The 16,526-nt window shown below is 43.9% G+C and overlaps 1 protein-coding gene across 1 annotated transcript in view; it reads left to right on the top strand.

Annotated features, from left to right (window-relative positions):
- Positions 1-7,546: 7,546 nt before the first annotated feature.
- lrba (LPS responsive beige-like anchor protein) overlaps positions 7,547-16,526 on the top strand; it is a 702,007-nt gene continuing 693,027 nt past the window's right edge. Inside the window, 1 exon segment of the mRNA XM_055158186.1 lies at positions 7,547-8,446. Within this exon segment, the coding sequence (XP_055014161.1) occupies positions 8,282-8,446 (165 nt within the window). The 5' untranslated portion in view covers positions 7,547-8,281.

The following is a 16,526-nucleotide window of genomic DNA, read 5'->3' as shown; positions in this document are numbered from 1 at the left end:
TGCTACAGATTGAACATGTATTTAAATTTGGCAGCTGAATACAGTCTGTACTGTACAGGAGACAGGAGTCCCTTGGCCAGTCAGGACGCAGCGGGAGGAACGCAATATGTATTCATACAATGTAAAAAAAAACAGGGCATGCAAAATTGCACAAAAAAATAAAATAAATAAATCTGCGAGACAGCGAAAAGTGAACTGCGATAGAGGGAGGGACGAGTGTAAACCAGGTCTAAACCAGAACTGACCCAGGTCTAAACCAGGTCTAAACAGCGTGGAGTTCTTTGTCAGTCCTTTCGCCCGCGGTTACCTGAAGGTCTACGAGGAGCATCTCCGGCGTTTCACCACTGCTGATATCGAGGTGATTTTAGCGAATTTGTATGAAGAAAAACCCACCACTTCAATCCAGGTTAAAAAAAACATTGTAACGTGCGTTACTCACATTTGTACCGAGTAAAATATTACTATTTTTTCCCCTGTAATGCCGAACATTACTGCGTTACAGCAAAAAGTAATGCATTACTGTAATTTGTTACTTTTATAACGCGTTACTCCCAACACTGACCGGCACATCCAGGAACTTGACTGGTGAGAGATGATACCACCCCGTTTTGGGAGAAAACAAACGACCCCTCTCATTAACTTTAATGCAAATTAGGGTCAATAAACGTAATTCATACAGAACTTCTCGGTGTAGATAATAACAGAAAATACACCAAATGAATATGATTACTCAATACATGACCACTTTGCTGTTCGTTCACTGTACAAGACACATACAAAAACTTCATTCAGTACATGCATCACGAATTTCTGACTTCTGGTCATTACGCAATTCATACTGGGAAAGATCCTCCGAAAAAGTGAGCATCAAACCTCCATGTTTGTTTTCCCAGTGGGATGAGTCTGTTGTCAAAGTCGATCTTTTCAAGTCTTTTAAACCATATCACTTTTGTTTCTGGTTCTGATATTGTCATATTTTAGTTTTGGGATTCGGACGTCGTAATTGTGTGGTTGTTGGATCCTAACAGCGGAAAACAGCTCGAGAAATTTGTTTGTGAACTCCAAAAGCGCAAAACGTGAAGGCGATGGGCAGGATTGATCCCCAAAACTAAAATATGACAACATCAGAACCAGAAACAAAAGTGATATGGTTCAAAAGACTTGAAAAGATCAACTTTGTCAATTGACGCACCCCACTGGGAAAACAAACATGGAGGTTTGATGCTCACTTTTTCAGAAAACCCTTCCCAGTATGAATTGCGCAATGACCAGAAGTCAGAGAGTCTTGATGCGTCTATACCAGTGAGTGTCACTACGTCAACTGGAGGCAGCTACAAGCAACAACACCCTCCAGTTATTTTAATAGATCCTTGATTTAATGCAGATTTGCGCACATTTGTTTACATTTTACAGAAATTAAACTTAAAACCACATGGCTCATTTGCATAAACTATAAGCGCTGAAAAAAACAGCTCACTCCTTGTGCGATGATGCGGTTCAGCTTCTGTCGGACTAAGGACCGGAAATTGGGCTTTACTCAGCGAGGCTCCGACAATCCTTCAAGCGGTGCAGCTTCGTAGTTTACCAGTTGTACTATAACAGTTTTACAGATTTTTGAGCGTTGTGTACCACATAAAATCGGTTTGAAGTCAGTCAGCACAATCAGAATTAATACATAAGCCGCCCTGTCGATTTTTAAGAAAATTAAAGGATTTTAAGTGCGCCTTATAGTCCAAAAAATACAGTACTTATTTTAAATTTATTGTTACCATTTGCAGTTTTTATCTTTGTTATTATATTATTTTGTGAGGTGTGAGCTGCTGTGTCCAATTAATTTCCCTTGTGGATCCATAAAATTTGGTTAAGTTGTTATTGCAAAAGTAAAATGTTACAACACTCAAGGTGACCAAAGTACTTTCCAATAAAACCAACACAATATAAAAACATTAAAATATTAAACAATGAAACAAAATAACAATAACGATAAAATTCACCAAATATTCTTTGTTCCGGCTTTAAATCCTTGATCTCGGGAATCGTTGTCAACACAGAATGTCTGTCTCTTCGTCGATTGGCTGGTGCCTGAACTCGCACTTCTGGGTTTTTTGCGAACCGTCTAGTGCAGGAGTGTCAAACTCATTTGGTCCGGGGGCCGTATCCAACCGACTTTGATCCCAAAGGGGCCGGATCAGAAAACTCATGGCATATAAACCTCAAAAATAACAATAAGTTCAAATATTTGTGCAGAGAAATGCAAATCTATTACAGAAATCTTTTTTAATTGATGAACTGTTTCTTTTACAAAATATTATATTATGAACAACCTGAAACTTTAAGAAAAATGTGATTTCAACACAATGTTTTAACATTAACTTGTATGTAAATAGGAATAAGTCAATTTTTCTTGGAAACTCCTGCACTCGGCTCCACTTTTCTCATGTTGGACATTTTTCTGATGAGGGTGTCACGGTCAACAGTCAAAACGATCGTCCTTTAAGAGCGTTTGGAAAGAGACAAGTCTTCATTTGTGCTGCTCTGGTGGGAGGGGCCACGTACAGAGACGCTGGAGACGCTGCTGTGATAAACACCACAGAAAATTATCAATATTTTAATAGAAAATATAATTTAAATATTTTAGTAGAAAATCAGTCAAGGGCCAGATTAAAGGTCTTGGAGGGCCGGATCTGGCCCCCGGGCCGTATGTTTGACAGCCCTGGTCTAGTGTATTTTGATTCCTGACCTGGTCGCTGAAGAGAAATAAAATTGAGCGGAGGCACTAGGTGGCCACAAAACACCACGGCCAAAAACCTCGTCCTTCTCCTTCTCAATCTCCTCCTTAAAACAAGTAAGTTGTTCATGTTCTGACTCCGGTACGAGAGGAACTTTAAAATCTGCAGGTGCTCGATGCTCACGTCCATGTTTAGACGACTTCCGTAAACACAGAGCACGCTCGCTGTGTGTGACGTCGTCGTGTCCTCCAATCCACATGTGGGACACTTTTGGGCCGTTTAATGTTCACACTGGAGTCACATACAAGTCACATTTAATTTGAAATGTGAACGACCTCGCAAAAACATCGGATTTCACAAAAAAATCTGAATTGAGCGTTAAGTCCTGCAGTTTGAACGTAGACTGTTTTCCTTTAGTTTCTCTTTTCTGTGAACCTGTTTCTTCACCGAGAGCCTCTGCAGTTATAAATATTCCATTGTTTTCCGTTATGTTAATGTCGCTTTTGTGTACACGGAGCTAATGTCAACAACAACAAAAATCCACTCGCAAACATTGATTTGAAAGTGACAAATGTAATATGAATCCCTGGGTAAACAAACTCTACTAAACTGATGAACATGTTGGCCGATTTGAGCACTTTCCTCGTTTTTATTGCTACTTTACTGTACATAAACGTTAACAGTTAGAGAAAACGGAGGACGGTTGCCATAGCTTCAAACCCATGAATAACATAAGCTTTACATTTCTGTGAGGTTCCACGGTATGGCATTAAACTTATCCTCTTTATCTGTCTTATGTTTAAAGAGGTGCGCTTTTTGTTGAGAGAAATATGACAATAAACATGGATTCTTTCTGTGAGCGAGCTTGCCTCTCCACAGAGTTTAATGACATGCAACTTTATTTATAAACCACTTTAAAATTTTACAACTGGCCAAAGTTCTGTAAACAAACACAGAATAGACAAGGACAATCGTAGTACAACATAATACACAAAACAAACACAATATAACTACTAAAATCATAGAAAACTACAATCAACAACAACAAATGCACATGTCACTTGATAAAAACCAGTGAAAAAAGATGCGTTTTTACAGGCAAAACAGGTACAGACTCTCTAATGGCGACTGGTTCCACAGCCGAGGGGCAGAAACAGAAAACACACCGTCCCCACGAAGCTGCGTTTAGTCGTTGGATCAGGTCAGCGAGGCAGGAGGGCACTAAGCTGTGCAAACACTTAAAAGTAAATAAAAGAATTTTAAATTGACTCTAAAACACACCGGGAGCCAAAGGGAGAGAGGCTAAAACAGGTGAGATGCTCTCGGGTTAAAAGTCGAGTCGCTGAGTCTTGGACCTTCTGCAAATGGCAACACCAACATAAAGTGCATTTCAATATTCCAATACAGTCGTGACTAGAGCCCGACCGATATATCGGCTGGCCGATATTATCGGCCAAAATGGGCACCTGGAGATGTATCGGCAATCGGCCGATATGTTTGCTGATATGGGCCGATATTTCACGTGGGCATGTTATACCTCGTTATAAAGCTTAGACTCTCTACATTATGTTCATTTAATCCAATTTATAGACAGATCGATGTCATAATATGTGGCTCCGCATCAGTATTTATTTGCGGTGTAATTTGTGTCCGTATTGTCCCTGAACACACCCCCAGAGTGACGTCACTTCACTCACGTGTGTTTGTTTACACCCGCAGCCGTGCGCAACACCGAGATTATATTCTTTTTATGGACAATCGGTTTGAGTCTGGATTAAAAGGACATTTATTAGTGCAGACTTGTGATGTGAGGAGGAGCCTGTGTGAGCGGTGAGTGTTGGAAATACATCGACTTTGAAGGGGTTATCTGTTAGCGATTAGCTGCTGTAGCTCCCGCACATAAACAGGCTGTTTTCTATTGGCCTATTATAAAGTGACTGTATTGTCCGTACATTTGCTACTGGACCAGCATTGATATGTAAATGAGCTGTGAATAGACGTGTGAATGATCCACATTTATGCATATAATTAATTACCGCGGTGCGCACGTTTTTACGGGCTAAAGGCTAATAGCGGTAGTTTCTTTTTCTAGCTAGGAGTTATGGGTCGGTCGCGATCGAAGCGGCTCTTAGAACCGGCTCTTTGAAGCGAACGACGGGAGCATGTTTCTTATTGGGAGCCGTGTTTTCTCTTTTTCTCACTTTTTCTCTTCAAGCCGCTTGTAGACCTGTAGTTTGACAGCAGCAGCGGCTGAAAACGAAACGTTCAGAAATCTGCGTGTGCATAGGATTAAAAAAAAAAAGTGCATATTTGGCTGTAGTTCAACATAAAACGAATAAACCAGGACTAATCTTGGGCTTGAGAGAGATAGAAACCGAGTCCCGACACTCAGACCTGGTTAAGTTCTGGTTTAGTCCTGTTTCACACATGGTTTAAATCTGTTTTAGTCCTGGTTTAGTCCTTTTTCAGTCCTGGTTCAGTTCTGGTTTAGTCCTGCTTGCAACAAAACAATCTCAAGAGTCGCTTGGGAGCCGAAAGAGCCAGCTGCTTTAGTGAGCCGAGCCAAAAGAGCCGGTTCTCCCCCAAAAAAAACTGGAATACCCATCACTAGTAGCTAGAATGTGATGCAAAAATGCCATTAGGCCAAACTACTGTATGTAAATATGATGTAAATAGTCAGAATAACAATAAATGTTGCCTAAATAAACCCAGTTTAGAATCCACTAGAGCCAAACCTAAGTTTTTTAAACAATTCAAGATTTACAGTGAATTTTTACATCACTAAATATATCGGCGATTATATCGGCAGCGCCAACTCCCATTATATCAGTTTCATATCGGCCACAACAAAATCCATATCGGTCGGGCTCTAGTCGTGACAAATGCATGTATGACAGTTTCAGTGGTCCGTGTGACGTACAGGGGTGTGTGGTTCGTGTGACGTACAGGGGGGGTGGTTCGTGTGATGTACAGGAGGGGGGTGTGGTTCGTGTGATGTACAGGAGGGGGGTGTAGTTCGTGTGACGTACAGGGGGGTGTGGTTCATGTGATGTACAGGAGGGGGGTGTGGTTCGTGTGACGTACAGAGGGGGGTGTGGTTCGTGTGACGTACAGGGGGGTGTGGTTCATGTGATGTACAGGAGGGGGTGTGGTTCGTGTGATGTACAGGAGGGGGGTGTAGTTCGTGTGACGTACAGGGGGTGTGGTTCATGTGATGTACAGGAGGGGGGTGTGGTTCGTGTGACGTACAGGGGGTGTGGTTCATGTGATGTACAGGAGGGGGGTGTGGTTCGTGTGACGTACAGGAGAGGGGTGTGGTTCGTGTGATGTACAGGAGGGGGCTGTGGTCCATGTGACGTACGGGAGGGGGCACAGTGTGCACTGTGTGTGGGGGGGGGTGGTCGGACGGTCCACTCGGTGTATGGGAGGAGAGGAGGTTTGCATTTTCGCGGCCTGGTACCAAACGACCCACAGCCCGGCACTAGTCCCCGGCCCGGGGGTTGGTGGAATGTGATGCCATGGTTCCTCAGAATGGTGCCCAGAGGGAAGGGAAAAAAGCAAAGGCCCTAGTATTGATCCCTGAGGAACACCATATGACATGACATCTGTTACATAAAGGTAAGTTGTACAGTTGTAGGGAGTATTATCTGTTCCCTAAGGGTAAGTTATAAGGTTGTAAGGAGTATTATTTGTTACATAAAGGTGAGTTTAAAATATGAAATGAAAATACATCTTAAAATAAGAAAAACAAAAACTCTTTGTCCTTAAAATATGAAATGAAATCGAATGTTGCTTAAATTAAGAAAAACACACTTATTTCATTGGTAAATGTTATTAATTTAAGTCATTTTACTACGATATAATCAGAAAAACATATAATTTTTTTTCAAACACACTTTATTTTAGCGTCACGTGTCTCCTTTAACGTGCACAGAGACGTGTTTTTGGAGAGGAGAGCGCCACCTGAGCGCCCGCCTGGAGGAGCTGTACCTGTCAGGAGTGAGGAAAAAAGCAAAGACCCCAGTACTGATCCCTGAGGAACACCATATGACATGACATCTGTTACAAAAGGGTGAGTTGTACAGTTGTAGGGAGTATTATCTGTTACATAAAAGTGAGTTGTGCAATTGTAGGGAGTATTATCTGTCACATAAGTGTACAGTTGTAGAGAGTATTATCTATTACATAAGGGTGAGTTGTTGTACAGTTGTAGGGAGTATTATCTGTTACATATGAGCGAGTTGTAGGGAGTATTGTCTGTTACACAAGGGCGAGTTGTACAGTTGTACAGAGTATTATCTGTCATATAAGTGTACAGTTGTAGGGAGTATTATCTGTTACATAAAAGTCAGTTGTGCAGTTGTAGGGAGTATTATCTGTTACATACAGATAATATTGTAGGGAGTATTAACTGTTACACAAGGGTGAGTTGTTGTACAGTTGTAGGGAGTATTATATGTTACATAAAGGTGAGTTTAAAATATAAAAATACAACTTAAAATAAGAAAAACTAAATGTTTTTGCCCTTAAAATGCAAAACTAAATCGAATGCTTCTTGAAATGAGAAAACACACTTATTTAATCGATAGAATCGACTCAAATAAAGTCAAATGTTGTTCATTTACGCAATTTTATTACGATATAATCAGAAAAAATATATAAATCTGACAAACGCACTTTATTTTAGCGTCACGTGTCTCCTTTAACGCGCACAGAGACGTGTTTTTGGAGAGGAGAGCGCCACCTGAGCGCACACCTGTCATCCAGCTCCACACACGCTCCAGCCCGCCACTGCGCATGCTCCGCTCAAGGGCTCCTGTACTGTCATGGCGCAGACGAGCTGAAGCTACCGGGGCAAATCAGGAAGAGACCGCGGCGCAGCTGGCTTTATGCGCACGTTTCCAGCCCGCCAGCGGACTTTCCACGGGAGCACCGAGCACGGAGCTGTTCTTTTTCGAGTTTCGCCGTCGGAACGCGCCGCTCCGGGACTTGTGCGCTCGCAGTTTGGGAGTTTTGCGCCCGCCTGGAGGAGCTGTACCTGTCAGGAGTGAGCAGCAGCAGCAGCAGCAGCAGTAGCGACAATAGCTGCAACTTCACCCCCGTGTGCACTCCTTCTCCGCGGACCGTACCCTCGTTTGACTTCTCTGAGGAGGAGAGGTTACGACCAGCCTTCCCACGCGCTTTCCTTTTCTCTTTCCTCCCCGGATCGCAGTTTTTTAGCGGCTTTTGGACGCGTTAATCCATCCGTCTCGTATCAAGTTACGCGCAGACACAGAGAGAGGAGTTCACGGTGCCCTCGCGGTGACATTTCCACTGTCAACAGCTAACAATTTGAGCTTTTTGGACGCTTTTTCGTGGTGTGCATGGGGAGGAAAACGTGCCTACGCGTGTGCCACCCGCTCAGCTGAAGGAGACGGAGAGAGAGAGGGGAGAGGAGAGGAGCCGGGGCGCGCGTCTCCTCCTCCGGTTGGCGTAGAGGTTAAACAGGTGCGTTACCTGTGGCAGCCACCTGTCCAGTTCCTCTCTCTTGTCTTTCCCCCCCCAGACGAGCCATGGCCGGCGTGGAGAAAGAGGACGACAGAGCGGAGAGGCACGCCGCGGCTCTCAACCCCGGCGTGCCCATCAGGGGGATCCGGATGAAGTTCGCGGTGCTGGCGGGACTCGTGGAAGTCAAAGAAGTTTCCAACCGTGACATAGTGGAGACGGTGTTCAACTTGGTGAGTAAGCTGATTATGGGAGGCTCAGCGCGGGCCTGTAGCACCAACAAACCTCGTGGGCTCAGACAGTGACCAGAAAATCCAGTGTATCTGAAGAAAAGTTACCAAATTTACTTGAATAACGATAAAGAAACACAGTAGAGCTCGGTGTTTTTCGTGTTTTGTCGATTATTCAAACATGAACGTAAATAATGAATGGGCAAAGTTTGTTAAAGGTTTTATATCACGCAAAATTGACACTCATGAGCTTCAAGTCACTGTTACTGCGTCAAAAACAAACCTGGAGTTGTGTTTTGTTTCATTTATACATGTTTATATATATTTTAGTAACACTTTATTACCGCAAAATACTTAGTTTGAAGTTATGATGTCATGAAGTGCTAGTTTTTACGTTTAGGGTTAGGGTTAGAAAATTAAAACGAGCTTAAAAATTGTGTTTTAATGTTGTTACTGCGTCAAAACCCAACCTGGAGTTGTGTTTTGTTTCGTTTACACAAATTTTTAGTAACACTTTATTACCGCAAAATGCTCCGTTTCGTGTTGTGATGTCATGAAGTGCTATCAAAATTCTTGTAAAGGTGCAAATGCAAGAAGCGGCGAGATAAAAGTCGGCCAAATTTACTTGAATAACGATAAAGAAACACAGTAGAGCTCGGTGTTTTTCGTGTTTTGTTGATTATTCAAACTTTAACGTAAATAATGAATGGGACAAAGTTTGTTAAAGGTTTTATATCACACAAAATTGACTCTCATGAGCTTCAAGTCACTGTTACTGCGTCAAAAACAAACTTGGAGTTGTGTTTTGTTTCATTTACACATATTTTAGTAACACTTTATTACCACAAAATGCGCCTTTTCACATTATGATGTCATGAAGTGCTAGTTTTTACGTTATCGAAATTCTTATAGAGGTGAAAATGCAAGAAGTGGCGAGATAAAAGTCGCCAAATTTACTCGAATAACGATAAAGAAACACAATAGAGCTTGGTGTTTTTTGTGTTTTATCGATTATTCAAACATTAACGTAAATACTGAATGGGTAAAGTTTTTTAAAGGTTTTATATCACGCAAAATTTACTTAAAATCATGTTATAATGTTGTTTTTGTGTCAAAAACCGATCTGGAGTTGTGTTTTGCTTTGTTTACACAAATTTTAGTAACAGTTTATTACCGCAAAATGCTCTGGTTCACGTTGTGATGTCATGAAGTGTCACCAAAATTCTTGTAGACTTGCAAATGCAAGAAGCGGTGAGATAAAAGTCGAAAAAACATTTTGGACTCATGTCCAAAAGCTTTTTTATGTCTAAATATTGTTTCGGCAGAAAAAAAACTTCGACCACAGTTTGGTTTTTACGTCATAACCGAGCTCTCTTTACTTTTCGTTCGGTAAAAATCGTCAATTCCAACTCTGAAATCTTTCAGCAAAGGTGTACGAAAACGCGGTGGAGCACTTCCCGTACGGCCGCGTGACATCACGAGGTGGAACGGGGCGTTTGCCGCTCGAGAGAAGACGCAAACGACGAAACTCCGGCGATGTTTGCGACGAGGAAATGTTAAAACGCACATCAGAAAATGACGTAAAACTGATCTTTTAAAAGCAGCAACTCGATAATTTCATGTAATAAGATTAATCGTAGGGAGTAGTGTAGTTGGGCCTAAAACGTGAGGCTATTTCTGATAAATAAAAGCGTTAATTAAAGTATTTGTACACGGCATAAAGGATTAAAGTGAGATAATGTTGGTGGTCTAAATATTTCTTGATTAATTTCGTTTGTAAATGCGTAATCGGTTAAAAAATCGGTAAATATCGTGTGTTTTTAGGTCGTTTTTATCGTCTCTGCGCCTTTAAGAGTCTGAAACTGCGGGTGATTCATTAGATAAAATGTCAGTGAGTCTTTTACTCGACCTGAAACGAGAAGAGTGACGGTTTGGAGACGAGTTTGTTGAACCCGCAGAAGAATGAATGAAACCAGGAAGTGTGCGGAGAGAGAGGGAGGAGCGATTGTGTAAGGAGAGGAGAGAGGGAGGAGAGAGAGGAGAGAGAGGGCGGCCTGTTTGTGTAAGGTGAGGAGGGGAAGAGGAGGGAGAAAGGTGAAAGAGTAGGGAGGGAGAGAGGAAAAAGAGGGAGAAAAGTGAGAGGAGAGAGAGGAAAAGGCAAAGGGGAGGAGAGGGAAGGGAGAGAGAGTAGAGGGAAGAGAGAGAAAGAAAAGAGGAGAGGAGAGAGAAAGGAGAGGGAGAGAAAGAGAAAGGAGAGAGAGAGAAGAGAAATGAGAGAGAAAAGACGAGAGAGAGGGGGAAAGGAGAGGAGAGAGAGGGAGAAAGGAGAAGAGAGAAAGAGAGAAAGGAGAAGAGAGAGAGACAGGAGAAGAGAGAGAGTAAGGAGAAGAGAGAGAGAGTAAGGAGAAGAGAAAGTAAGGAGAAGAGAGAGAAGGAGAAGAGAGAGAGTAAGGAGAAGAGAGTAAGGAGAAGAGAGAGTAAGGAGAAGAGAGAGAAAGGAGAAGAGAGAGAAAGGAGAAGAGAGAAAGAGAGAGAGGAGAAGAGAGAGAGAGTAAGGAGAAGAGAAAGTAAGGAGAAGAGAGAGAAAGGAGAAGAGAGAGAGTAAGGAGAAGAGAGTAGGAGAAGAGAGAGGAGAAGAGAGAGTAAGGAGAGAGAGAGAAGAGAAGAGAGAGAAAGGAGAAGAGAGAAAGAGAGGAAAGGAGAAGAGAGAAAGAGAGAGTAAGGAGAAGAGAGAAGAGAGAGAGTAAGGAGAAGAGAGAGAAAGGAGAAGAGAGAGTGAGAGGAGAAGAGAGAAAGAGAGAGTAAGGAGAAGAGAGAAAGAGAGAGTAAGGAGAAGAGAGAGAAAGGAGAAGAGAGAGTGAGAGGAGAAGAGAGAAAGAGAGAGTAAGGAGAAGAGAGAGAGAGAGAGAGTAAGGAGAAGAGAGAGGGAAAGGAAAGGAGAGAGAAAAGAAGAGAGAGGGCGAAAGGAGATGAGAGAAACAAGATGAGAGAAAGGAGAGGAGAGACAGAAAAGAGAAAGGGGAGAGTAAGAGAGAGAAATGAGAGGAGAGAGAGTAGAGGGAAGAGAAAAAGAATGGAGAGGGGGGAGAGAGAGAAACGAGAGAGAAAGAAAAGAGGAGAGGAGAGAGAAAGGAGAATGGAGATCAGAGGAGAGAGAGAAAGGAGAGGAGAGAGTGAGGGAGTAAGGAGAAGAGAGAGAGAAAGGAGAAAGAGAGAAAGGAGAAGAGAGAGAGAAAGGAGAGAGAGAAGAGAGAACGGAGGGGAGAGAAGAAAGAGGGAAAGGAAAGGAGAGAGAAAAGAGGAGAGAGGGCGAAAGGAGAGGAGAGACAGAAAAGAGAGAAAGGGGAGAGTAAGAGAGAGAAATGAGAGGAGAGAGAGTAGAGGGAAGAGAAAAAGAAAGGAGAGGGGGGGAGAGAGAGAAACGAGAGAGAAAGAAAAGAGAGGAGAGAGAGAAAGAGGAGAGAGAACGGAGAAGGGAGAGAGAGTCGGGGGTTAGAGAGAGGTGAGTGGAGAGAGAGAGAGAGAAACAGAAGAGGGGGAGGTGAGGAGCGAGAGGAAAGAGAGACGGAGTAGAGAGAAGAGGAGGAGGAAGAGGAGGAGGAGGAGGGACAGAGGTGTGTGAGGGAGGGACTTACAGAAGTGCTTTGTCACTGTGGCAACACAATGACGCGTCCTGTCTGGAAAAGAGAAATCAAACTATTGTCTTTTCTCTGCACTTACCACGTTTACATAAAAGATTTAATTCTGAATCAAAATAAATTCTGCTTTAAAAAGACCTTGGAAACACTTAACTCCTGATGAAAATGATTATTCGGAATTAAACTTATTTCTGAAGTAAGTGGGTGGTTTATTCAGATTTTAAAGCCGATTGAATTTATTCCTCGATCATGTAAACTAGGGGTCATCAAATTCAGGCCCGCGGGCTGACTCCGGTCCTCCACGCCCCTTTGACCGGACCCCAGTCCCTCTGCCCTTAAACACTTAAACTGACCCCGTGAGGCAGTCTGCAAAAGTTGTCATGATCTTTTTTTTTTTTAAACTACTTTTTGGCAAATAATAACATGTCTACATCTTGTATTTTGTAGATTTTTTTCAATTTAAAGATTATATTTATATGAAGTATTTATAGTTATCTTAAAATAATTCTATGACATATTTTTGCAGCTGAATTTTTCATCACCTGACAAACTCGAGAACAAAAAGTGACAGACTTCTGTATTGTTGTTAAGGACAGAAAAATTACCGTATTTTTCGGACTATAAGTGGCTCCGGAGTATAAGTTGCACCAGCCAAAAAATGCATAATGAAGAAGAAAAAAACATATATAAGTCGCACTTTTTGGGGAAATGTATTTTGTAAAATCAGAGACGCAGTAATGTGGTAATACAGGGAAGTTTTTGAAAATATTTTTTATACGCGCGTCACAAAGCTTTTTTAACCTGGACTGAAGTGGTGGGTTTTTCTTCATACAAATTCACTACAGTCACTGTGATGTAGGCAGCGGTGAAATGCCGGAGGTGCGCCCACGTAGACCATCAGGTGACCGCGAGCCAAAGGACTGAGGCAGAACTCCACTCCCGGGCAAAGAGCAGCTGACGCCCGATCGAGCTTTGAGGAAACTCTGTTCCACGGACTCTGGGTTCTCTCAGGGGCGGAACAAGATTCCAAGATTAGTCCTGGTTTCAGTCCTGGTTTAGTCCTGGTTCAGTCCTGGCCCAGTCCTGGTTCAGTCCTGGCCCAGTCCTGGTTCAGTCCTGGCCCAGTCCTGGTTCAGTCCTGGCTTAGTCCTGGCTTAGACCTGGTTTAGACCTGGTTTAGTCCTGGTTCAGTCCTGGTTCAGTCCTGGTTCAGCCCTGGTTCAGTCCTGGTTCAGTCCTGGTTCAGTCCTGGTTCAGTCCTGGCTTTGTCTTGGCTTTGTCCTGGTTTAGACCTGGTTTAGACCTGGTTCAGCTCTGGTTTAGTCCTGGTTTAAACCTGGTTCATTCTTGGCTTAGTCCTGGCGTAGTCCTGGCTTAGTCCTGGTTTAGACCTGGTTCAGTCCTGGTTCTGCTCTGGTTTAGTCCTAATTTAGTCCTGGTTTAGACCTAGTTTAGACCTGGTTCAGCTCTGGTTCAGCTCTGGTTCAGTCCTGGTTCAGTCCTGGTTCAGTCCTGGTTCAGTCCTGGCTTTGTCCTGGTGTAGACCTGGTTTAGACCTGGTTCAGTCCTGGTTCCGCTCTGGTTTAGTCCTAATTTAGTCCTGGTTTAGATGTTGAATACTTAAAGCCAAAGTATCGGCATCGGTAACTGGAAAAGCAAGATCGGTGGATTATTTTGAGTAATTATAGACCAATTTTTATATACCACGATACTTTAAAAACATAAAAATACATATATTTAAAAGAAAAATAAGAAAAAACACCCTCTTGCTCTGTCTTTGAACCAGAAACTTGCCCTGGGGAGATGTTTATTTTTGTCCATTTGAGCTTCCATCTATTGATCTGTTGACGTAACAATAACGGAAATATCGAAATATCGTATCGTCAAAAGTGGTGGACCAGTCAAAAAAGTCGTGGAATTACAAGTTTCTTTGCGTAAATTCATTGTTTTGGTGCAGCAATAGCTAAAAAACCAGAGAGGACTACATAGACCATGATGCTTTGCTCCGTTTCAGTGTAAACTACAAGAAGAAACAGCAGTTCTAACACTTTTAAGTTGTAGTTCTTTGGGTTAATTCACAGTTTTGTTTGCCTCCACAAAATAAAAATAACAAATATCGTACAGAGAAATTTGGATATTGTTACGTTCCTCGTTCTAACACAAACAAACAAACAAACAAACACAAATAAACAAACAAATGGTCCTTTTCCGGTTCTTTCCGTTCTTCACAGTTGAATTCGTGAGACTGACGCTGGTTTAATTGGAGAAAAGGATTTGGGGACGAAGTGACGAGTGACGGACGGAGACGAGTCTGACGGAGCGAAGAACGGAGAGAACAGAGAGAGGGGAGAGAGGGAGAAAAGTAGGGAGAGAGAGAGAGGGAGAGAAAAAGAGATAGATAGAGAAGGAAAGAGAGTGGGAGAAAGAGAATGGAGGAGAGAGGGAGGGAAAGGGAGTGAAAGAGAGAAAGAGAGGAGGGAGAGAGGGAGGAGAGGGAAAAGCAGAGGTAGAGAGAGAGTGGGAGAGAAAAAGAGATGGAGAGGAGGAGAGAGTGGGGGAGAGAGTAAGAGCAAGAGAGAGAGAAGGAGAGACGGGGAAAGGGAGAGCAAGAAAGAGATAGAGAGAGAGTGGGAGAGAAGGAGAGAGGGCGAAAGAGGGGAGAAAGGGAGAGAAAGGGGGAGAGAGAAGGAGAGACAGAGAGGGGGCGAGGGAGAGAGAGAGAGAGAGAGAGATAGATAGAGAGAGAAGGGGAGAGAAAGAGGGGAAAAGGGAGAGAAGAGAGAGAGGAGGAGAGAGAAAGAAAGAGAGAGGGAAAGAAATAGAGAGGAGAGAGGGAGAGATGATTTCACCAGCCCTCCATTCATCCTCTCTTCTCTCCTTCCTCTCTCCTCTGGTCCGTCTGTTCACCTCGCAGGTTTTGTTTTGTGGCGTCATCATTTTCCTGCAGATTTGTGCCTCGTTCGTCTTCGTCTCTCGTCTTCGTCTCGTTTTTCGTCTCTCGTCTCTCGTCTCTTCGTCGTCGTCGTCGTCTCTCGTCTCTCTCGTGTGATCTGGCGCATTAACCGTGACTCAGGACAAACACAATCACGAGCAGGAAAACTGACAAACCTCTCGGCTCAATCACAAGTGTGTGTCTTATAAACAATCAGTCACCACGTCGGGGGGGTGCTGTACGTGTACCTCTGTCTGCGGAGTGTTCAGCGGTTACCGTGGCGACGCAGCGCACACATACGTCGGTAAACACAGACTGAAAACTTTTACGATTGTGTGAAAACTCAAGCGTCCGTGGTGCCGTTTAAACTGTTGTAATTCCAGGTAAATCGGCTCTTTTCTGGTCAGATTGTGTTAAAAACAAAAAAAGTAAAGTAACTTCATCAGGAAACATCCACAACAGCTTCAGGAGCTCTGAGCTCAGCTGTCCGTCAAACATAAACGAGCCAATGGGAATGCAGCCATGGAAGTCCCGCCCACCTGTCGCGTTTGGATCAAAACTGAACCGAAAAGTCCAACGAGAAGGAGAATCAGAACCAAAGAAAACGGCACCAAAAAAACTGAAAAGGACGCGGAACAACATCAGTGTTTCCACAGAGGCAAAGAGATTTTACACCTTTACCGGGACTGGGACCGAGTCCGGGACCGGGACTGTGACCGGGACCGGGACTGGACCGGGACTGTGACCGGGACTGGGACCGGGACTCAGGACTGGGACTGGACCGGGACTGGGACCGGGACTGGGACCAGGACTGGGACCGGGACTGAGGTCGGGACTGGGACTGTGACCGGGACTGTGACCGGGACTGTGGTCGGGACTGTGGTCGGGACTGGGACCGGGACTGTGACCGGGACTGAGGACTGGACCGGGACTGGACCGGACTGAGGTGGACCGGGACTGGGACCGGGACTGACTGACCGGGACTGGGACCGGACTGGGACCGGGACTGGGACCGGACTGGAGGTGGACCGGGACTGGGACCGGGACTGAGGTAAGGACCGGGACTGGGACCGGGACTGAGGTCAGGACCGGGACTGACGGTGGGACCGGGACTGGGACCGGGACTGGGTCAGGACCGGGACTGGGACCGGGACTGAGGTCGGGACCGGGACTGGGACCGGGACTGGGACCGGGACTGGGACCGGGACTGAGGTCGGGACTGGGACTGTGACCGGGACTGTGGTCGGGACCGGGACCGGGACCGGGACCGGACCGGGACCGGACTGAGGTCAGGACTGAGGTCAGGACCAGGACTGAGACCGTTTCCATTTTTCATTTAAACACAAAATCAAAAACTGAAAACACAAATAATTTCATTGCAAATTAATTTTTTTTCTTTTACTTTTTTGTTGGATTTTTTTTTTTTTTTGGTATTTTGATTAATGATTTGTTGCTTGATGTTTTGAAAGAGTTCGTTGACTCAAAACTGATTCCATAGCCTTAAACGATACGA

This window comes from Boleophthalmus pectinirostris, unplaced genomic scaffold (assembly GCF_026225935.1).
Source record: "Boleophthalmus pectinirostris isolate CB_2022bp ecotype Guang Dong unplaced genomic scaffold, ASM2622593v1 HiC_scaffold_22, whole genome shotgun sequence".
NCBI lineage: Eukaryota > Metazoa > Chordata > Actinopteri > Gobiiformes > Gobiidae > Boleophthalmus > Boleophthalmus pectinirostris.
This window is presented reverse-complemented; position numbering and strand designations above follow the sequence as displayed.